General features: G+C 37.7%; 1 protein-coding gene across 5 annotated transcripts in view; it reads left to right on the top strand.

Moving 5' to 3' along the window:
• Positions 1-23,547, top strand: part of DIP2C (disco interacting protein 2 homolog C) — a 358,059-nt gene that overhangs the window by 197,191 nt on the left and 137,321 nt on the right. For all 5 annotated transcript variants that reach the window (XM_080917646.1, XM_080917643.1, XM_080917645.1 and 2 more), the window contains one exon: positions 5,854-5,964. In XM_080917646.1, the coding sequence (XP_080773772.1) occupies positions 5,854-5,964 (111 nt within the window). The remainder of the gene's footprint in view (positions 1-5,853; positions 5,965-23,547) is intronic.

The raw sequence follows: 23,547 nt of genomic DNA on the forward strand, positions 1-23,547 counted from the left end.
GTGTTCCTACATGGAAAATGAAAAGTTCGGCCTTTGAGTTGAGGATATAAAGGCAGGTAAGTCAGTTGACACTTGTGTTTTTTTTCTCTCTAGAAAACAAAGCAGGCTGACTCCTTGCCTGAGCCTGTTACCATTAGGTTCAGTGTCTGTATAAAAAAACTGCTGAGCTTCTTTCCTCAGTGGCCGGTGGAGAGTTTGGTTATGATTCATTCTGCTGCAAGAATTTAACCTCATAACTTAGATTCAACTGGTCTCTGGACAGTGACACTGTTTGGTGGCACATGTGACTTTTTTCAACACCGAAGGGTACACAGGACTGTACAAAGTTCCCTTTGCTGAAGAGCCATGTTGTGCCATGAGTCAAAGGACCGTGAAGGAGAGATGCAAGGTTACCTCTCTGAAAAGTGGGAGAGAGGAGCTCGAGCTGGGATTTCTGGTCTGAGACTTAGCAGGCTTCCTTTCCAGCTTGAATGCTGAGAGGAAAAGACATTTCATCAGTGTGTGTGTGTGGGGGGGGTCCTCTGTGTTCTAAGTGAGCTTTGTTGTTGGCAGGTCATGCATAGGTTACTGTTGTCAATAATGTGTATTCTATCTCATGATTAGCTGAATTTCCTGTTATTTTTAATGTCATTTAATGAACTATGTTTTTTTTTTTTTTGTTAGAAAGTCAGTAGTGAAAAGGGAACATCACTAAACCCATGTGCAGCCAGCATCCTAGGGTTCAAGTTGAGTTGAATTTAGCCATCTAACAGTAAAGATGGTGCCAGTTATAACTGGATCATGGTCTTTAGTGGAAAATCTGAGTCATAAGAAGGCATGCAATAACTTGAATTTCTAGGCTTGAGTCTTATCAAGTAGACTTGTAGAACAAAATCAGACAGGGACGGGGAACATAGCTGAGGATTAGATTGCTTGCCTAACAGGCTGAGACACTGGGTTAAATTCTCAGGACTATAAACAAAACAGTTGTAGCAGGATAGCAATTTAATGCAAATGTCAGATTGTCAGAGGCTTATTAGATCATTCATAATTGATCAGTTCATGAGTTTCCCTATCAACATACTACAGTAGGAAGATGATTACAGAACAAACGTATGTTGTTGTGCAGTAGCTGTGCTCATAAAAGATGAGAGGGAAATAACAGCAACAGTGACATGAGAACTAGGTTTGTGTGGTAGGGTAGATCCTAAGGTGCTCAGAATGAAGTTTCAGTTATTTGTTTTGTGGTGTCCTCATCTGATAGTGCAAAGCAAATACAGAAAATTTCTTATCTAACCATACAACAAGTACTTTCTAGATATTTCTTAATTACAGTTACAGTAAAATTAGTGGTTGCTGTGTGATCCAGAGACTGTTGAAATGCTAGAAGAGAGTGGGACTTGATTCAGAAGCAGGTAGACAGTCTGGAAATAAAGTCTCTAGGTAGAAATCCCCTCCCCCAGTCCCTGACCATCTTTTCTTGAGTAACTCTGTTCTACCAGATTGACTCTTACTTATTAAGCCTCAAGTTAGAAAGATAGGTGGTCCATCTGTGCTTTATTCTTTGGGTTAACATGGGGATTGTTAGTGCTATCTAGTGTTTATCTGAAAAACATGAAAGATACTTTAGTGTTTATTCATATGGTTAGGTACAAACGACTATAAAGGGACTTTTTTGGGGGGTGGAATCCTTTCACAATAAGCAGTAAGTAATTAATGATCTAGCCCTTTCTCATATTTGCCTTTATATTTTCAAATCTGGTGGGTAGGTGAGACATTTAAAGAGGCAAAATTAGTGAGGCAGTGCAGAACTTGATAAGAACCACAATTTGTTTGACTTGGAGGATTGAACTGGAGAGGGGAAGGTAGGCTATGGTTGGAGGTGTCTTGTGTTCAAATGGATGAGTATGGTGCTTTCTTCTGTGGTCATCAGGGGAATACAGAATGCTTTGTGCTTAGAGGAGATGTCTGTGAGCAACTGGGAGAGGCCCCTAGCACGAGTACAAAGACAGTTCTGAATGAGGAGAACTTTACTACAAGAGTAGCACAATGTTTAAGTGCCATTTTTGTGTCTGTATTACCTCAACAACAAAATGGCAGAAATAACAGCTCATCTCCTGATTCTAATAAAGCCTTACACCAGTGCTTTACAGTGCTCCTTGTTGTCAGTGTTTTCAAGTAGAGATGGAAAAGCCAGGCCTAAGGAACTTGCTCAAGGTCATAGGAACCAGGACATGTAGACCTGAAATATTAAGGTTCTTGGTCTTTTTTATTCAATGATGAAATAAAAACCCAAAAATGATGGGGAAAAAAAAAACCCCACAAAGGCTGTAGAGTAGTGAGGAAACTGTTCTAAAGGAAAGGGAACACAATATAAGAAACACAGAGCGTGAGTAAGGAACTATTCAAAAGCCTTTTTGTTTGTTTGTTTGTTTGGAGCCCTCTTTTATGAGTTTAAGGAAAGGAAACTTCCTTAATGGATTTTTTCTGTTTTAATCAACAAAATGAATTATATAAGTCTTTGCTTACAGTATATGTTCTTCTTTATATTGCATCTGATGTGTGTGTGGGGGTGGGAACAGGCTGACAGATACATAGACAGGGTCTTACTAGGTAGTTCTGGCTGGCCTGGAATTTACTATGTGTAGGTAGGTGAGGCTTGTCTTGAACTCAGAGAAAGTCACCTACCTGCTGAGATTCAAGTGTTTATCATGTCTGACAACATCTATTTAAATTTTATGTACATCTAATTATGAATAGGCATATAATATTGTAAAGAGGCTGTTCTCTGTGAAAATTAACTTTTAAAGACATGGTTTGCCTTGCTGTATAGGTACACAAAAACACTTGAGGACAGATCGGATCCCTATCTTCTCTACCAAATGTACTGACAATACATTTGAATAGAACATGTTCAAGTTTTATGGTCATTAAGGAGAATTGATCTCATTGTTCAGAGAGTGGTGTAAATACAGCTCAATAAAGATGGGGGTCCTAAGTTGCTAGTTATATATTATTAGAAGAGGGTGTGGGCACTTAGAACCTGAAAGTGAGAAACCGAGGTTACAGGTATTGGAAGAGTGGTTTGTTAAGCATCGAGGCCAAGTGGTTGCTAAACTGTTACCTGTGCATATCTGCCTCATCTGTGTGGTTCTAAGCCTTTTCATTGTCATGGGTCCTTGAGCTGACTTGGCACATGGCTTGGATGTAGTGCCTAATAAATACTGTGGGAAAAAGGATTCAGTGTTGAGGCTTATTTTTTCATGGAAGAGAATCAATGCTTTAATGTTCCTGACTGTTGAGTGTTGGGGACTGTCACCCTTTATGTCTTACGATGTCTTCCCCGTGCCCATGTTAGTTAGCCTCCTAACAATATACCTCCTATTCTAAGAATACTGGTCCCTGTATGACTTTTTGAGGACAGGACTTCAATCATGATCTTCTAAACTAAACATTTAGTAAGTGTGAGTTCTTCCCAGTGGTGAACACTGAATGGCTTTGCTAATTATTTGTACTTTTATTGCTGAAGAAATACCTTCTTCAGCAGCAAGGTTTGGTCAGTTGCCTTGTGCTAGAGAAAGAGAATGCAAGTGACTTTATGGTGACAGGATGAGTTTTATAGAGTTAAGTACTCAATTGTTTCTGGTTTTGTTGTTTTGTTTTTCTCCATTTGAATACACTAGTTTGAATTTTGGATGGAACAAAGTCAGATCAAATATAATAAATGAAATATTGAGGCAAATGCTATTTTAAAGCATGTTTTCTTACTAGCAGCCTGTTGGAGCTCTTTTGCCTAGCTGTATCAATTTCTCTTTTAAAACGTGTAGTAAACTGCATTTCTAATCTATAAAAGTGTGCAAAGTTACCTCAATGATAATATCCATAAAAGGTTCACCAATAAACTAGGCAGTAATTTGACTCTTATACTATGGCTCTCGACAAGGAGGTAAAAGGTGGAAGTAGTTCTGAAGAGGCTTATGTTCATGAAAGTTGTATTCACAGTGCCTCTCAGTCACAGAGGCATTTCCTTAAGGCACAGGACACTCTAGACTCTCTTCCAGGGGCGAATAATCAACACCCTCCCCCAAGATCCATCTGAAAGAGATGTTAGTGTTCTGTCACCAGAAGAGAACTGGCTTTCAGCTCCTTAAGGGAAAAAGAGGAAATTATGAAAGTTGTCACAGAAGAGTCCATATAAAGATTGTTTGAAGGTAGCTCTTAACAATTGATGTCTTCTGGCAGGGATACAGGAGGGAAAGTGCTCAGTTCTCTTCAAGGGCAGGCCACTGAGAGTTTGACTGTGTGTCAGTGGTATATAAATAGCACAAATTAGACTTGTTTTTATTTTTTTAATGTTTTATTCTTATTTTTATTTTTACAATTTTTTTGGGGTGGAGGAGGTCACAAAGGAAGGGCAAAAAGCTGAGAAGCTGTGATTGGGGTACATGATGTGAAATTCCCAGTGAATCAATAAAAATGTTATTTTTAAAAAAGATTATAGCATCATAATGATGCACTTTTGGGAAAAATAAAAGACAAGAAGTAAATATAATATTTACCTAGAGTTTCTAGAATATCAGGACCACACCAGTTGGACTAGAAAGACAACCTTTGGGACACCCAAGACTTCCATGTGTTATTTCTCTTTTACCTTTTCTGAAGAATCTACTTGTACGTCTTTAAAAGATGAGAAGAAAGACATGGAAGGATTTAAGGAACCAGTGACCTACAATAATGCCAAACCAAAGCAAGTCCAGGATGAAAGGGATCTTAAATGGCACCACAGGTCTAAGACCCAGGTTAGAGGAATAAGGGTCTCTAAGTTACTTCAGTGAAAAACAAAATGAAATGAAAAATTACTACTAGGTTGTGATATTTTTGACCAGGGGAGGGAAAGTATGGGAAGGGTTTGTTTTTATTTTCATTTTTCAGTTGGAGTGTTTTGAAAGTATCAGCAAACAGGTACTTTGAAAGTGTGACAGTGTGGTGGGTGGAGAGCAGCCTATGGCTGTAGAAGTAAATAAAGGCCATCTGTCCAGGTGGAGATGTAGGCCTGGTGCAGAGCTCTTTGGCTTCATGAGTGACATATCACAAAGATACTGAGATAGGCTCACGTGAGAGCAAACTGTCTGTTATTGAAATCCAGGCAACACTGTCATTTATGCTCAGTGGGAGCAAGTTCTTTATGTCTGACTGTAAAGATGGACTCTTTCCCATACTACGGATTTGCATCTACATTGTGTTACATCAGAATAATTGGTAGTTTGATTGGCAGATATGGGAGTCGCTTTTGTCTTTGAATCTGACTAAACATTTTTGGTAATTCATAAAAGATGTTCTCAAGTGCATCTTGTTAATCTATTTAGCATTAAATGGAGCAAGATTTTGGTCAGTTAGTAATTGTGAATAACAAAAGCTCAAAGTTGATGCTATATATGAATAACTTTCTGGTTACTAAATTTACATGCAAATAATCCATAAAGTTTATTTTAAAGTTGACTTTAGTGATACTTATTTCAAAAATTCTCAAGTCTTTCATGGTCTGTTTACTATAAAAAATTTTAGTAGTAATAATACTACTGATCCTATGTCTTGGGCTTCATGCTTCTTCCATGCTTTGGGATGCTTTGACAAGAAGGAATACTTGCCTATATCCTGCCCACAATTGGAAGAATTTCTCTGGCAATTGTTTTACCTTCCTGTTGATCAGCCAGGAGTGACCCCTCCCCCTCCCAGACTTCTCACCAACAGGTGATAGAAATTTAATGAGTGAATATTTATTTAACTATTTAACTATTGTGAATATTTATTGTTCCCTTAGCTTAGCTACTGAGAACAGCCTCACACTCACCCTGCTATTTTACCTGATTCTAGGAGTGGACCAAGCTCTGCCTCAAGAGCGACGGGCACCTGTCACTCCTTCCTCAGCTTCTCGATACCACCGCCGAAGATCTTCAGGGTCTCGAGATGAACGTTACCGGTCAGGTAAGGAACTGTATAGAGGCTCTGGACTCACTGTACTTGGTTGGGTCTATCACCATGCATGAGTTGGGTCTGCCTTTCATTGGCTATGAGGCACAAGCTTAGGACACTTAGACTTTACATAGGTGAAGCTTTAGCTTATATACCAATGTGTACTATAGAGTAACCAATTAGTATATAACAGCTCTTTCATGCTTGGTAATATAATAATTGTTACTTCTTTAAATACTTCTTTACCTATAAATAGTTATCTAGGCACCTTCACAGTGAATTTGTACACGTCTTAGGGTTTTATTGCTGTGAAGAGACACCATAACTACAGAAACTCTTATAAAAGAAAACATTTCCTTGAGACTGGCTTACAGATCAGAGGTTTAGTCCATTATCAACATGGTGGAAAGCAAGACAGAATACAGGCAGACATGGTGCTGGGGCAGCTGGGAGTTCTACATTGGAATTAGCAGGCAGCAGGATGAGAAATGAACTGCTAGGTCTGGCTTGAACTTCGGAAATCTCAAAGCCCACTCTATAGTGACACTTCCTCCAAAAAGGCCACATTTCCCCCAACAAGGCCACAACCATCCGGACAAGGCCAATCTTCTTGATAGTGCTATTTTCCCTATGAGTATATCGGGACCATTTTAATACAAACCACCATGACACAGAAAGCTTTCATTAGGAGATTTTTTTTTCCTTCACTCCTCCCCATTGCCCTTTCTTGTTCCTCACCGCCTCTTCTGGACTCCTGGCTTGCGTTCACATGTGCAGACATCTGTACATAGATAAGCATATTTTAAAAAGTAAACCTTGAGGTTTAAGTTGACATCTGAAAACAGACTGACAATATTAAAAGTAAAATGCAAGATGCTTTTTTATAATGTGGTTAGAATGATTCATTCAGCTTGATAAACATTTTTTGTGTTTTATTTTATTTTGTTTTTGCTTTTCTTTGCTAATGAGATCAGGCACTCTGATCTTGGTGCTGGTCTTCTTTGTAACTGAATCTGGAACAGAGTTGGAATATCTAGAATGGCCTTCATTCTTCTGGGGAGATCATGAGGTTCTTGTGTTTTCAGAATGATAGTTAGCATGCTGCTCCCTGTTTAATTTTTTTTTAAGATTTATTTGTTTATTATATGTAAGTACACTGTAGCTGTCTTCAGACACACCAGAAGAGAGCATCAGATCCCATTACAGATGGTTGTGAGCCACCATGTGGTTGCTGGGTATTGAACTCGGAACCTTTGGAAGAGCAGTCAGTGCTCTTAACCACTGAGCCAACTCTCTAGCTCCCTCTCCCCCCACCCCTTTAAATTCTTAATCTTTCATGAGTAGACTGTAGTTTTGTTTTTGTATGTTTGTTTGTGTTTAGAAGCTTAGCACATGTGATGGCCTGTGGTGACAAGTGTACTCTGCGCTCTAAACTCAGCTGTTTAACCAAGTTCTCATAGTGCTTGTGTCGGGTGGGGAAGTGGTGCTCACGAGTTGAGTTTGTTGTCAGGAGTAGTGCTCGGGAGGTGAGTTTGTTTCCAGTTTGTTGTCAGTTCTTTCCTTTTACATAGGTCTGGGAACTTACCTGGGACTGCCAGGCGTGGGCAGCAAACACTTTCATCCCTGATACCTCTCATTGGTTCCTACTTAATTTTTAATACAGCAAATATGAACATTAAGCATTAATTAACAGATTTTTAGCTTTATAATTAAGAATTAAAAAGCTTTTTGAGTCAGAATTTGACAATTATTGTGACAGATTTTTTCTAGTTTCACCTTTTTAAAAGCTGAGAAATAATAGGAAATAAAACTTCAGCATTGAAATTTACCTCGTAAACTCATCTCTCATCCCCCATTCATGATGTGAGCTTTGGTATGATTAGTTTCTAGGGCTAAACTTGTATCTTACTTTTCTGTTTTTTTTTTTTTCATTCCTTTACTTCTTTCAACAAATGTATGATTTCTGACCTGTGACTGAGGCAAAATGTAGCAAACACTGTCTTTGCAATCAAAGCACTTTCTTGAATAATTTCTACCTTTATCCTGTAGTTTAATTTTCTAGCTGAAGATTTCTCTTAAGCTAGCTGGGTTTACTGACTTTATGGAGAATATTAGGGCATGACCTATGCTTTCTCTGAACAACTCATTTTCTTCCTCATTGATGGTAATAGAAGCATGTTTATTTCCTTATCACATTAGAACACTATAGGCTATTAGACAAAAGTGCACATAGTCACATTGAATTAGACTGTACATTTTATTTACTATCTTCAGAATGGTGACACTATATCTGAAAAGGGATGCCTTGTCTGATGTAGTTTTCAGTATATAGTCAGTTAATTTTCAACAAGTGAAGAGTTAATCAAATTTAAAATTTTGTTTTATCTCACAAGCAGCATTTTAAGATGAGCAGTTTCCATACAACGTACTTCAGGTAGGAAGTTTGCCATGTCTACTATGTGTGCTATTCCAGCAGCATTGTTCTGGGAACTCATGGAAGAAAATGCAAAAGATGCAGTTAAAAGAACATAAGGGGTTGTTGACTCCACATTAAAGAAAGTGAAATTCACTTGGTTACCTATGCCTAGGAAATAGGAGATTTTAGAAATGTTTAGGAATATACTGGTAGAATTGGAATGGATTTCTTATTCTAAGCAGAAACAGGCTAAAGACATGTTGTTGGATTATAGATAGATATGAAGAAAAAATCCTGAATCAAAATGTATACTATGCAATGGGGATATTTCTTAGTTATAAATTGGTGTCAAATACTCATTAGGAAAAAGATCTCAGAAAGCAAAAAAAGGTAAGCATTTTTTAAAAAACATTAGACAGAAAAATTAACTCTACAAAAAGAAGAAATGAGAAAATAAAGATGGTAGACTGAAATCCAGAATATTGAGATTCCGTGTTAGATTGTAAGTCACTAAGAAGCTATCAGGCTTGTCCTCATAAGAAATTACCAAACATACTAAGGAAAGCTAAGGAGTCTTGCCAGATTCATCAGATAATTACAGTCATAGGCAAAGTCTTGACTCACAGTTGTAAATGAATAACAGAAGCAAGGATTTGGGGGCCTAATACACAAGATGTGATAAACCCATACTAAATACCCCCCCCCCCAGAGGCTAACTTTCCTTCTCCCAGCAGTCCTTACTTGTCTACAGTTCTTTCTCTAGGAGTGAGACCCTGTGAAAAAATGTCCCCTTCCTTGTTAACATGTGCACTGCTGTTGCCATTGCTCTGGCATTGCTTATGCTGCCATTTCTAGGAGAGACTGTTTCATGGCAGACGTCCTGTTCTGATTCTTAAAGTCTTTCTAACTCCTGTTCCCTGAGCCACACATACAGGATCTATGCCTGTCTATATGTATCCATGCACATAAACATTGTTTATATGCATATTTAACAAAGAAAAATCTATCAGTTTGAGAAAGGGGATATGCAAGGGGTTCGAGGAAAGATATTGGAAAGGGGGCTGGAGAGGGAGGAGGGGGAAGTGACATAGTTCTGCTTAAATTAAAAACATTAAAAGAATAAGTAGGGGATAAAATAAGGTATTTGAAATTAACCTAAGAGATAAATATGTAGTAATTCTAGCCTGTGTATCAGTATAAGTGACAGCTGTGGTACAAATGACAGGAGAGATTTGAGGAATAATTTGTAATGAAGTCCTTCCACCACCTGTGAGGTGTAGGATTATTTGATTTCAAAGTCTACTTGGATTAATTATAAATGTATGTTGTCAACTCAAGAGCAACTATGTAACAGATATCACAGTGAAGTATAATTGACATGCTAAGAGAGGAAAGTGGGGATATATAAAACTTAACTAGAAAATACGTATAAAACAAGAAAAATATACAACAATGGTAACACATTTACTAATCGGCAAATATCAACAGCTGACATAAATCTCAGGAATCTACATATGTGAAGATTTCAGAGTGGATTAAAAATACAGACTCAATCCTGTGTTATCAAGAGATCTGTTTAATATACAGTTATACATTAAAGAAGTGAAGAAAGCAAGCATAGTAATTCTAGGTAAATTCTCAGGGGATAAGGACTGATACCACAGAATAGACAAAAGAGGAAAGGAGACTTAACACCCTTAATTCATCGGTGACCAATAATAAGCTATCAAGGCAAGAATAATGAGCAATGAGTAATGAACAGAGCGTTATGTGATAGCGGGACATACCGGCCCCACAGAGCCAGCAACTGTTAGATCCAGGAGCAGAAAATCAGGAAGGACATACATGAGCTAGACGGTAACATCCTCTAACTGCATTTCATTGGTACAGAGTTCTACAGACTCCAAGAGTTCCTACTTACGTTTACACAGAACATGTTATCAGTCATAAGATGTGACAGTTAATACAACAGCAAAAACAACTATGCTCACAAGGCATGGAGGACTTGAACTAGAAATTGTTAATGTAAACAGATGGACAAACCCCAGATACCTGGAGATTAGCACATTATTTCCAAGTGACACATGAATCAAAGTCATACAACGCAGAAAAATATTTTGAACTAAAAGAATAATACAGGTGACCAGACCTGTGAGATGGGTGAAAAGCAGTGCTTAGAAATCTAGACCACTGAAAACTAAGAAATTAATATAAGTGATAAAATTAAAATCTAAATGTTTTAAGAGGTTAGGAATAAATTAAATCTAAAGCAGAAATAAAAACATTAAAAGTAGAGTAAAAAGTTAATAAAAATCAGAGAAATACAAATAAACAAAAAGATAATAAAACTGATCCTAGTTAACTTTAGCTAACTAAGAAATAGGAAAGAACATTAGTAATTCCAGATATTATTACTGATCTTGTGTTTCTTAAAATTAAAGAAGTGGGATATATAACATTTTCCCCAGAAACTAAACCTAGATGAAATGGACCAATTATTTGAACTAGAGAATTAGCTAAAACTTAGACCAGGAAAAAGTGTTCAAAAAAAAAAAAAAAAAAACTTATGTGTATTAAAGGAGTCAGGTGATGATTTGGGTCTTTCCAATGCTGAATCTACTGAACATTTAAGAAACCCTTCCAGCTCTTTACCATGTCTTTCAGAAGATAGAAGAACTTGCCAGTTTGTTTTGTGAGGGTAGTATACCCTAAGACAAAACAATGCAAATATATTGTAAATCAATAGACAAATGTTTCATGAATGAGATGCAGAAATCTTGGGAGCAGTAGCAAATGTAGTGTGGTTATGTATAGAAAGAATCATATACAGTGACTCAGTGGGACTGACTTTGAAAGTACAAGACTGGCTTAATATTGGTAGGTAAATGAGTTCATCAAAGCAACCAAATGAAGGCTAAATGTCATATGATTTCATCAAATAATATTAGGAAAGGAGTCTACATAATCTAATAGTTGTGATGGGACCTCTACAAATCAGGACTAAAGATGGACTTTCTCCTTTTGATGAATGTGTACAAAGTTCCAAGCTAACATCAACTAACATTTAATTGTCAGAGTTGGGTTTTCCACTAAGATCAGGGACAAGGTAGGATTGCCTCTCCTATGCAGTATCATACTTAAAGCCATAGCTAGTAATAGAGAAGATAAAAGAAACTACACAGGAAGAATGAAGATAAATTATATAGCCCTGGGTAGCAAGACTGAATGTAGAAATCACAAAGACTCAACATTAGAAAGATGCTCCTGTAGCTGATTAATATGCAAGATTGCAGGATGTAAGAGTAAATTTCTCTTTCATAAACCCTTAGAAATTGAATTTCTAAACGTATTAACATTAGCACTAAAATATGAGGTACCTAGGTGTATAATGCTAAGAAAACACTCTAAGATGTGTATGAGGAAAACAGAAAATGAGAGCAGAGCAGTGCCAAGTATAGCACCACATACCTGTGATTCCAGAATTTGTGAGGTCAAGATAGGAAGGTTTGGATCTGAAGGACAGAGTGGGCTCTGTAGCAAGATACTGTCCTTATACTGGGTTCAGCATGTAAAGCCAGCAATCCTGACAACCTGACTTTGAGCACAAGAATTCACATGGTGGAAGAAGAAAATCAATTCTCTTAGTTTGTTCTCTGACCTTCACATACATTAGGTAGAATGTGCCCCATCCTGATGTTAAAAAAACATTAATATATATTCTATTAGTGGCTTACTTAGGAAAACTTCCTATTGTTCAGATACCATTTGAAGTAGCTTTCTCTATAAGGCTAGGAATTTGTCTCAATGGTAGAGCCCTTGCCTAGCATGTACAAGGCTCCGTATTTGAACCTCTGTACCAAAAGAAAAGTGAAAGGTTGTCTGATATGTTAAATACCATATATCTTTGAGGGTATTAGAGGTCCAGTGTTGTTGTCCTTGTCATTGTTGTCAACCAGTTCATTCTTAAATTTACACAGGAGTGTGGAGGTCCAGCACAGAACAGTGCAGGAGAGATAGGAGCAGTACATTGGAGCCCATATCTACTGTGAAACTAACTGTGGCAGGCACGTTAGCCAATGGAGCAGCACAGACAGTCCAAAATGTACCAGTGATGGGGAAAGATCTTTTCAGCAAATGATAGCAGAACAACTGCATATGCATAGGATCGAAAGAAAACCAAAAAGCACTTCTAGACTGTGACTCTTAACTGAACAACACAATGTTCCCAGGAAACAGCATGGAGGAAGTTGAGTTGAACTTCAGTGTAGTGGTCAATTTTAGATAACAGAACAAAAGCTTGATCTACAAAAGGAGCAAGTAAAACATGAGCTGGAATAAAATTGGAAACCTATGCCCAAATATAATAAGAGATGGGCCATATTTAAACCATTCAATGATAAGTGATAAAGGGCTAAGAGCCAGATGATTAAAAAGGTAAGGAAGCAACCAAATTAAAGCAGACAGGCGATGTGAGAGATGGGGTGCACAGATGGTCAGTCGAGCATGGGAGAGGATGGTCAGCATATGTCATCAGGTAAATGCAGATTATCAAAACAATGAGAAAGGAAAGACACGAGCATCAGGGACTCTCATTGCTGATGAGGATGTATAATTATATAGTCATTAAGGAAACAATTTGGTAGTTTTTAAAAAGTTAAACTCTCTGGTGTCTATCCAAAGGAGTTGAAGATGTGGTTATAAAAAACCAACAAGGGCTCGTAGAGGCTGAGCAACTGGTGGGTGGGAGACCTGGGCTGCCAGGGAGCAGAGAGATCTCTGCGGAGCACACAGGGAAAGTGTACCCCCTGCCTTGCCCTGCCCCGCCCTGTCTGATCCAGCAACCAGGAATAGAACTTTGGAACTTCTGTTCCCACCCAGCGACTCTGAGGCATAGAACAGGGCTCGACCCATCTGCCACCTAGACCAGTGGAGATCCAGGGACACAGACCAGATACAAGGGAAAGGCAAGAACATATCACTGACAACAAAATGGCAAGAGGAAAGCGAAAGAGTATATCCCAAGAAAACCAAGACAACATGGCAACACCAGAACCCAGCTCTCCCATAACAGAAAACATGGGAATTCCAAACACTCCAGAAAAGGAAGACACAGTCCTGAAATCATACTTCAAGATGCTGATAGAGATACTTAAACAAGAACGGGAGGAAAAGCAAAAAGATTCAGAAGCTTTTAAAGAGGAAACAAGAAAAACGCTCAAAGAACTCAAAGAACTAGAGGAAAACAGAATCAAAGAGATGAAGGAATGGAAGAGGGAATTTAAAACGGAAATTGACACAATAAAGAAAATACAAAAAGAGATAACCCTAGAGGTAGAACACCTAAAAAAGAAATCAGGAATCACAGAAGCAAGCATTTCTAATAGATTACAAGAGATGGAAGAGAGAATCTCGGGGGCAGAAGACAACATTGTAAACCTAGACAAAACAGCCAGAGAAGATGCAAAAAACAAAAAGCTCCTAACCCAAAATGTCCAGGAAATCCAGGACACAATGAGAAGACTGAACCTAAGGATAATAGGAATAGAAGAGGGAGAAGAGTATCAACTAAGAGGCACAGTAAATATCTTCAACAAAATCTTAGAAGAAAACTTCCCTACCCTCAAGAATGAAATGACCATGAGCATAAAAGAAGCCTTCAGAACTCCAAATAGGTTGGACCAGAAAAGAAATTCCTCCTGACACATAATAGTAAAAACATCAAGTGCCCAAAGCAAAGAAAGAATACTAAAAGCAGTAAGGGGAAAAGGTCAGGTAGCATATAAAGGCAGGCTAATCAGACTCACACCCGATTTCTCAACAGAGACTATGAAAGCTAGAAGAGCCTGGACAGACATCATGCACACCCTAAGAGAACACAAGTGCCAGCCCAAGCTGCTGTACCCAGCAAAACTATCAATCATCATCGATGGAGAGATGAAGATATTTCAAGACAAATCAAAATTTACACAATATCTGACCACAAACCCAGCACTACAACGAATTATAGGTGGAAAACCCAATTCAATGAGGGAAAATACAGCCTAGTAAAAACAAGAAAACTCCTAAACAAGAAAACTAAAAGAACTAAACAACGCTCTGTTAAAGGATAGCAGGGTCAAAGAAGAAATAAAGAAAGAAATTAAGGACTTTCTAGAATTCAACGAAAATGATAACACAACATACCCAAACCTATGGGATGCAATGAAAGCAGTATTGAGAGGAAAACTTATAGCCCTAAGTGCTTCCAAGAAGAAACTGGAGAGAGCTAACATCAGCAACCTGACAGCACAGCTAAAAGCCCTAGAACAAAAGGAAGCAGATATACCCAAAAAGAGTAGACGGCAATAAATAATCAAAATTAGGGCAGAAATAGACCAAATAGAAACAAAAAAAAAAAACCATTCAAAAAATCAACAAAACAAAGAGTTGGTTCTTTGAGAAAATCAACAAGATTGATAAACCCCTAGCCAGACTAACTAAAGGGCAAAGAGAGAGTATCCAAATTAACAAAATCAGAAAGGAAAGTGGTGACATAACAACTGAAACTAAGGAAATTCAAGAAATCATCAGATCCTACTACAAAAACTTATACTCCACAAAATTGGAAAATCTGGAGGAAATGGACGAATTCCTAGACAGATACAAGGTCCCAAAGTTTAACCAGGACCAAGTAAACCATCTAAATAACCCTATAACATCTAAAGAAATAGAAGAAGTCTTCAAAAGCCTCCCAACCAAAAAAAGCCCAGGTCCAGACGGGTTCAGTGCAGAATTTTATCAGACATTTATTGGGGATATAACACCAATATTCGCCAAACTATTCCAAAAGATAGAATCAGATGGAATATTACCCAACTCATTTTCTGAGGCTACAATAACCCTCGTACCTAAGCCACACAAAGACCCTACAAGGAAAGAGAACTTCAGACCAATCTCACTTATGAACATTGATGCAAAAATACTCAACAAAATCCTTGCAAACCGAATCCAAGAACACATCAAAACCATCATTCATCATGACCAAGTAGGCTTCATCCCTGGGATGCAGGGATGGTTTAACATAAGGAAATCTATCAATGTAATCCACCATATAAACAAACTTAAAGACCAAAATCACATGGTCATCTCAATAGATGCTGAGAAAGCATTCGACAAAATCCAACACCCCTTCATGTTAAAAGTCCTGGAAAGAACAGGAATCCAAGGCCCATATTTAAACATAATAAAAGCAATATACAGCAAACCAACAGCCAACATCAAACTTAATGGCGAGAAACTTGAAGCAATCCCACTAAAATCAGGGACTCGACAAGGCTGCCCACTCTCCCCCTACCTATTCAACATAGTACTGGAAGTCCTGGCTGGAGCAATTAGACAGAAAAAGGAGATCAAGGGGATACAAATCGGAAAGGAAGAGATAAAAACATCACTCTTTGCCGATGACATGATAGTGTACTTGAGTGACCCCAAAAATTCAACCAGAGAACTCCTACAGCTGATAAACAAGTTCAGCAAAGTGGCCGGATACAAAATTAACTCAAACAAATCAGTAGCCTTCCCATACTCAAAGGACAAATATGTGGAGAAAGAAATTAGGGAAAAGGTACCCTTCACAATCGTTACAAAAACTATGAAATACCTTGGTGTGACTCTAACTAAGGAAGTGAAGGACCTGTATGACAAGAACTTCAAACCTCTAAAGAAAGAAATTGAGGAGGATCTCAGAAAATGGAAAGATCTCCCATGCTCATGGATTGGAAAGATCAACATCTTAAAAATGGCCATCCTACCAAAAGCAATCTACAGATTCAATGCAATCCCCATCAAAATTCCAACCCAGTTCTTCATGGAATTGGAAAGATCAATGTGCAATTTCATATGGAATAACAAAAGACCTAGAATAGCTAAAGCCATCCTCAACAACAAAAAAAACATCTGTGGGAATCACTATCCCTGACCTAAAGCTATATTACAAGGCAGTTGTGCTAAAAGTTGCATGGTACTGGTACAGAGATAGGCAGGTGGATCAATGGAATAGAATAGAAGATCCAGAAATGAGCCCTCATGTATATGGTCACCTGATTTTTGACAAAGGAGCAGTAAACATTCAATGGAAAAAGGACAGCCTATTCAACAAATGGTGCTGGTCCAACTGGCACTCAGCATGCAAAAGAATGAAAATAGACCCGTTCTTATCTCCTTGTACAAAGCTCAAGTGTAAGTGGATTAAAGATCTCCACATTAAACCAGATACACTGAAACTATTAGATGAGAAAGTAGGGAAAACCTTAGAACACATAGGCACAGGAGAAAATTTCCTGAACAAAACACTAATGGCTCAAGCTCTAAGGTCAAAGATTAACAAATGGGACTTAATGAGATTGCAAAGTTTCTGTAAGGCTAAGGACATTGTCAAGAAAACAAAACGGCAACCAACAGAATGGGAAAAGATCTTTATGCTCATGGTAACTATTAGGTTTTCAATGCATACTGTCAAGCCCTTGAAAAAAATCAAGTACTGACTAAAAAATATATTCACATAGTTTTATGTAAAAATTATTTTAATATCTGAAAAAAACAGTACTGACAAAAATGTATAATTTTAAGCAAAAAATGTTTAAAATCTGTACATTTATCTTTGTTTTGTGAAATAAAGTCGTTTAAAAAAAGTACAACAGAGAAAATAATAGGGTACTACTGAAGTGTAAATGGGAATGCCTAACTGTAAATATTTCTATTAGAAAATAAAAATGATTAAATCTAAAAAAAAAAAAAAAACCAACAAAAACGTGAAAACCTTGTTCATAGCAACTTATTTTTTTGATGGATAAAATTTGAATAAACCATGATATATCTTCATTTATCCACTTAAAAATTCATCAGACAGTGGATTGCTAGTGCTAAAAAGAAGTGCAGTATCAATCCATGAAAAGAAACCAGCGACACCAAGGATGTATCACTGTGAAATAGTCACCTTGAAAAGGGCACCTATTCTGTGAATCCATCTGTGCGTTATGGAAAATGTACAACAGGAGACAGTAATAAAACATCTGGAATTGACAGTGATTGGAGGAGGAGGAGGAGGAGGAGGAGGAGGAGGAGGAGGAGGAGATGGTGGTGGTGGCGGCGGCGGCATGAATGGCTAAGGCACAGAGGGCTTGAAGGGCAGTGAAAGCTATCATGTATGATACTACACTGGTCTCTGCATGTTATTTTAAACTGTTGTTCACACTTCATGTTATTCAATACACCAATTAACACCAAATATGCACTTGATAGCATGGGTGTTACCTAATAACTTACGAGGATTCTCTTATTAATAGCAGCCAGTGCATTGTGCTGACCAAGATGGTATCAGATGGTAGTATTTGCTCATCATTTTCTGGGATACTAGCTACTTTCAGAGGGAGACAGTTTGGCCAGGTGTTGTTACACACCTTCACTCCCAGCATTTGTGCTCTAACTGCCTCGGTTCCCCAGCTTTTATGTGAATTTGGGCTACATATGGAAGTTCTATTTCAAACTAAATTCAAAATTCCGAGAGAGTTATATGCTCTTTATTTAAGAATATTTGTCTATTTCCTGACTTTGACTATTCAATCATCTCACTTAACATTTTTGACATGGAGAGTCTTATGGATAGAGGAAACCTGTATCCTAGTGGTTGTTTCTTGTGGAGTGAATGGGGAGTTTAACTTCAGAATTCTAGATCAGAGCCTGTAGGTAGATGGCCTGGTGTTCTTCCCTGTTCCTGCAGAGAGATGAACAAAGTCTTTGTTGTTCACACATGGCTCATAGATTTTCGTTGCAGTCTGTGGTCAGACTGGAACATCGACATTATTTGAGTGACTGTCAATCACATGTGCACCACACTGTCACATGCTCCACAGCAGTGTTGCTCCTAGAATTCATGATGCATTGTATGAAGACCTGGTAGAGTCAGTCAGCAACCTCATCCCTTTGTACCCTTTAAGTATTACACACTTAATATAATAATCCCTTTGCCTCAAAATATTGATGAAAGCAGCTGTCATCTTGTACTCACTGTGCAAATGGTAATCATGATTTTGATTTGTGTATTTTATGTATTCTCTCAGCAACTATATGATGGTATTCACATATTATAGATGATAAAATTGTATTCTTGCTTTAAAAAATTTAAGCCTAGTTTAAGTGTACAGAGCTATTCCAGCAGTTAGGAGGCAAGAGGATTACTGAGAGTTAGAAGGCCAGCCTAGATTATGTATTTGGTACCCTGCCTTAAAACACAATATAACAACAACAAAATGTATTTAATTTTAAGTTAACATTAATACAGGTGGTAACCAATAGAACCAGTATTTTCCCACCAAAGCCTAGATTATTTGTCTTCGTGTTTCTACAGAAATGTATTTTCCATTACTAGTTTGTTGGCTTTTTTGTTTTGTTTTGGGGGCGGTGCCTTCTTTCTCAGAAGTAAATGAAAAGAAAAACTTTAAATTTTTATTAGAGGATGTAGTAAAGTAGAGAAATAGTCAGAAGCCAGAAAGGTCTGTCTTCTACCCATTGGAGGAGTGGATCTAACTGAATAGATTTACTAACCAGTCACCTGTGATGATTGTTTTAGGAAGAGATGATTGCAGGGAACGGGAGACAAATGATCCAGGGTTGCCCACCATTTTGCTGTATTACTAAGCTTTTAATAAACTTGCTCATGGAGACACTGGTGCCTTTTCTTCAAGCACTGTGTGACATGCAAAGACGTTTATTATTTCCAGGACTTGCTGAAGTTCTGCTGAAGAAATTTCTTTTAATATGATTGCTTGATGCTATAAATACAAGACGTTCCTAACAAATTCCTTACTAACAATAGTGATCTGGTAATTCAGTACTGTGTGAAGCTGGCCTTAAATTACTTAGGGTCTATAGTTGGATGCTGTGGGGGCTATTAATAAGGAAAGCCACTAAAGTGAATGAACTGTGAGCTGTTACAGCCGAGGAGAGCACAGACAAAGAAAGATGGGCTCTGTATCACTGAAGAGCTAACTATCAATCTGCTGTGACCCAGCTTCAATGACAACTTCCATGATGTTCTCTGGTAACAGTGGATTGGAGCCATGTACAGATTTGGGTTAGTTGTTCATAGAGGACAGCAGAATGTGGTTCATGAGCAGTGACTTTAATTCTTGGTCTTTGTGACTTTTGCTGGGCTCCTAAATTCTTTTACTCAGAGCTCAACACATTTTTCTCATACCACCAAAGTCCATGCCACCAGAAGCATGAAATCAGTATTCTTTGTGGGAGACATTGATTCTTTGACATCTGTCTTATTTAGTAGTTCCTGGTTTATAACTAGGCTGCATTGCTTTATTTTTGGCTGTGGTACTATATTAAGGGCATCTTGAGATCTACTCCAAAGTTATTTTTTCATTTCTCTGATGTTGTAGGATATTGGTTCCTAGCTTTCAGCCACCTCTTGTTACTCATGAGTATTGACATTTAAAAATAAGAAGTTAGGTATCTTCTGCAGCAAGGTGCAAACCTAGAATCAAGGTCTTTTCCTATGAGTTTTGTCTTTGTAGGAATGTGTATTTCTTACATACAACTGGAATTCATAACATGATCTGTGTGTCTCATATGATCAGCAGGCCCTTTTAAAGTCTTGTGGACATTACAGACTTTGGTTAGCAGTGTCATGACATCTCTGTAAACTGACCCTCATTAACCTGTCAAATATCTTCACATGAATGGGGTTTACTTCTTTCTCTTCATCATTTTCCTTTTACAGACTCTCATCTAGTTTTTAATTCATGTGGCTGAAAACTGCATCAAGAACATTTTAATTAAGATTTTGTGGGGCACTTAATCAAGTCTTTTAATGGGTTTCTAATGTATCACAGCTGGTAAATTTCATTCATAGACTCATGAAGATAAAAGGAAGATCTGTTTTGTAGCAACCCATTTATCATATTACCATATTGTTGTAAAAGTTTTTAATCATATATGCACTTTTAGAATTTAGGTGGGGTTTCACACTATATCTCAGATAAGACCCACCTTTTCCAGCCTTACATGTTTATACAGTGCTTCTTATTTCCTGGGTCCAAGTTACTGATGGTGGCTGGGGTTTGGGGGACATCTGTGATCCCTTAGTTCAGTTCTTACACTTTCTAGAGACAGAGACTGAACAGACACAATCAAGTTCTCATTTGCCTTGAGCCCAGAGCTTAGTTTTGCTCTTTTATCCTTCCGACTTTGACTCTCTGGTGTTAGATTATACGGATTGCTTTCTTGTTGCTAGGACAAAATAGCTAACAAGAAGCAACTTAAAGGATTTACTTTGGCTTATAGTTTGAGGGGATGTATAATCTACCATGGCTGAAAGGTGGACTATGAAATGAAAAGATTGCTGTCCTAGGGTGTCCATGGTCAAGAAGCAGGGAACAATGAAGGCTCGTACTTGGTAAACTGTCTTTTTCTGCAGCCTGGGACCTATCTACTGCAATATAGTCCATAATGGTGGTTCTAAACCCACATTTAGAGGCTTTTCTTCCCATACCAGTTAACTAATGTAAAAAGCCTCTAGCAGGCATGGCCAGAGGTTTGCCTTGAAAGTGGATCCAGATCCTATCAAGTTAGTAATTATTAAATATCACCAATCTACAGCCTTTTAAATCCAACTCTCACACACCTTCCCCAGCGACAGTAGTGGGCATGTCCTTTCTAGGTGCGAGTTAGACATATATTCAATTTTACGGACAAGAACCAAAGGGAGAGGCTTGGCTGGAAGGGAAGTCATGTAGTGACATGGCTGTGGTCTCTCTTCTCATCAGGCATTGTTTTTATACACATCTTGCTTCAGAGGTCTGTTCTCATCTGGTGACTGTTCCAAGTTGTTAGTCAATACTCCTGTTTAGTCTGAGTAGTAGAGGTTTGATTTGGATTAGCCAACTCAATGCAACATCTTCGGAGAACGATTCTGTTTCAAGCATTTCCACTCTGCTTTGCATAAAGTGCTGTGGGCCATAAAGAAGCTGCAGGCACAAGAGGCTCCTTTCAGTTCTAGAAAGCTACTTTTTCTACCCTTGGGCCATAGTCCGATGGGGCCTACGTGCTGCTGAAGGGATCTACAGGAGGCAGTTTGTGGAGGAGATGCTCTCATTTTCCTCAATTATTATTCATAATATAATTAGTTGTTTTAGAACACTTAGTGATGCTTTAAGGTTAAAATACTATTTAGATTTGCTTTTGTTGGAAATATTTTAATGTATGTGATCTAGTGGATTCATTTTGAGTATGTGTGTAGGCATGTAATGACATGCATATAGAGACCAGAAGGACAATTTTATGGGACTGCGTTTTTTCCTTCTTCCATGTGAGTCCTGAAGATCAGTTTCAGATTTTAGGATTAGTGGCAGATACCTTTACTCACTGACCCATATATCAGGCCTTAAAAAAGATTTTTAGAATTTACTTTATTAGTTTTATTTATTGTTTGACTTGGCTAGAAACAATCTGTCCTGATTATGACTGCCACGGTGTGTATCTCTTGTTTCTGTTACTAAAACATGTAGTTCAATTGTAAGTTGAGCTTCACCAAGGGGATATTGCTGTCTATGTGTCTTGAATTATCCTCTTTGTTTTCTCTCAGTTGCCTGGTAAGAGCCTAGTAAAACTGTGTATGAAACTGTTGAAAGTCTTATGAAAAAAATCTATAACGATGCAGGCCGTACTTGCCTTGTGTAATCAAATGCTTTTGCTTATTGCTCATGTGACTTATATTTAATAGGAGTAACATGGAATGAAATTTAAGCTTTCAAAACATTTGGATTTGTCAATGTCACCAATTTATGATTGCAGGGACTCATGCCAGTCCTCACCCATCATTCCCACAGGACCCACATGACCTCTCCTTGGTGAACTGGCATCATTCAATGTGTATTCTTCTCCAATATTCCAATTATAAAAGTCTTTTTCCTTTTTTTTTGGTAAGAATGGTTTGGTGTTTTTTTTTTTTTTTATTTCTTAACCTGTGCTAATTTACATGATCATTTTTCTCTCTAAAATATTCACTTCTCAGGAATTTTAAAGATATTTTTATAATTAATAAGTAATGCTTATGTGTAAATATTACATGTAATGTAGACCATCTCCCCAGGTTTCCTGAGACCTTGGACAGTAGCAGCAACTAAAAACAAATACAGCAGAGAAAAAAAGCCCCACATCTTTAAGAATAGTTAACTTGTTTTAATTTATGTCTCTTTTGTCCAGTTAAGTAGAAAAATTGACCAAGTGATTTTCTTTTAACTCTATCTACAGTTTCAAAGTATCCCTTACTAGATGCCAGTCAGGTGAGGGTATGCCGGGAATTAAACATGGTGTACTTCTGTGACTGGGCTGTGTCTTCAGTTCTGTTTTGTTGTTTGTTTTGTTTTGGGGTCTCATTAAATACAGATTCACTTTGAGTTGAATGTTAGAACGAAGGCATATTTTGAACTTGTGATCCTTTTACATTAGCATCCTTAGTAGCTGGGATTTCTAGGCTGCTCATCCAGCTCCAGATTATTTATTTGTAATGGGAAACAGGATCTTTTTTATAGAAGAATTTGATGGACGCCACTTACCAAATGACCAATTTCACATTCACCTATGGGGGATGAATTACTCTGTGATGTTGCATTTGACAGCACACTGACTCTAATCACAAGGGGGCAGTGCAAGTGAAGAACGTGGCCTTCCTTGTTTAAATGTTCAGATTGTAGAAAACATAAGCCGAGAAACTTCCATATTGAAGAAGAATAAACTTAATTTGACAATTTATCTATTTTTATGGTAGAGATCATATTTAGGGAGACAAAATAAATATAAAGAAAATTACCAGGTTGTTTCACTATCTTTGGACATGAATGTTGAATTAATAATATGCCATTGTTAAATTTCCAGGTTTTTGGAAAACCAAGTGCTGCGTAAAAGGCAATACTTGTTTTTAAGAAATAAATATAAATATTTAGGTATAAGTAATATATCTTCTAGAACTTACTTTTATACAGTTCTGGAGTGATCTATGAAGAGAAAAGAGGCAAGTGTAAATAGTTGATCAATCACGATAAAATTACATAGTAGCTCCCTTCGTTTCCTTTGAGGATTTTCTCCAAATTGCAGGTCATAACCAAGTTTTCAAAGAAACATACATAAAACTG

Source organism: Micromys minutus (assembly GCF_963924665.1).
Source record: "Micromys minutus genome assembly, chromosome: 6".
Classification (NCBI taxonomy): domain Eukaryota; kingdom Metazoa; phylum Chordata; class Mammalia; order Rodentia; family Muridae; genus Micromys; species Micromys minutus.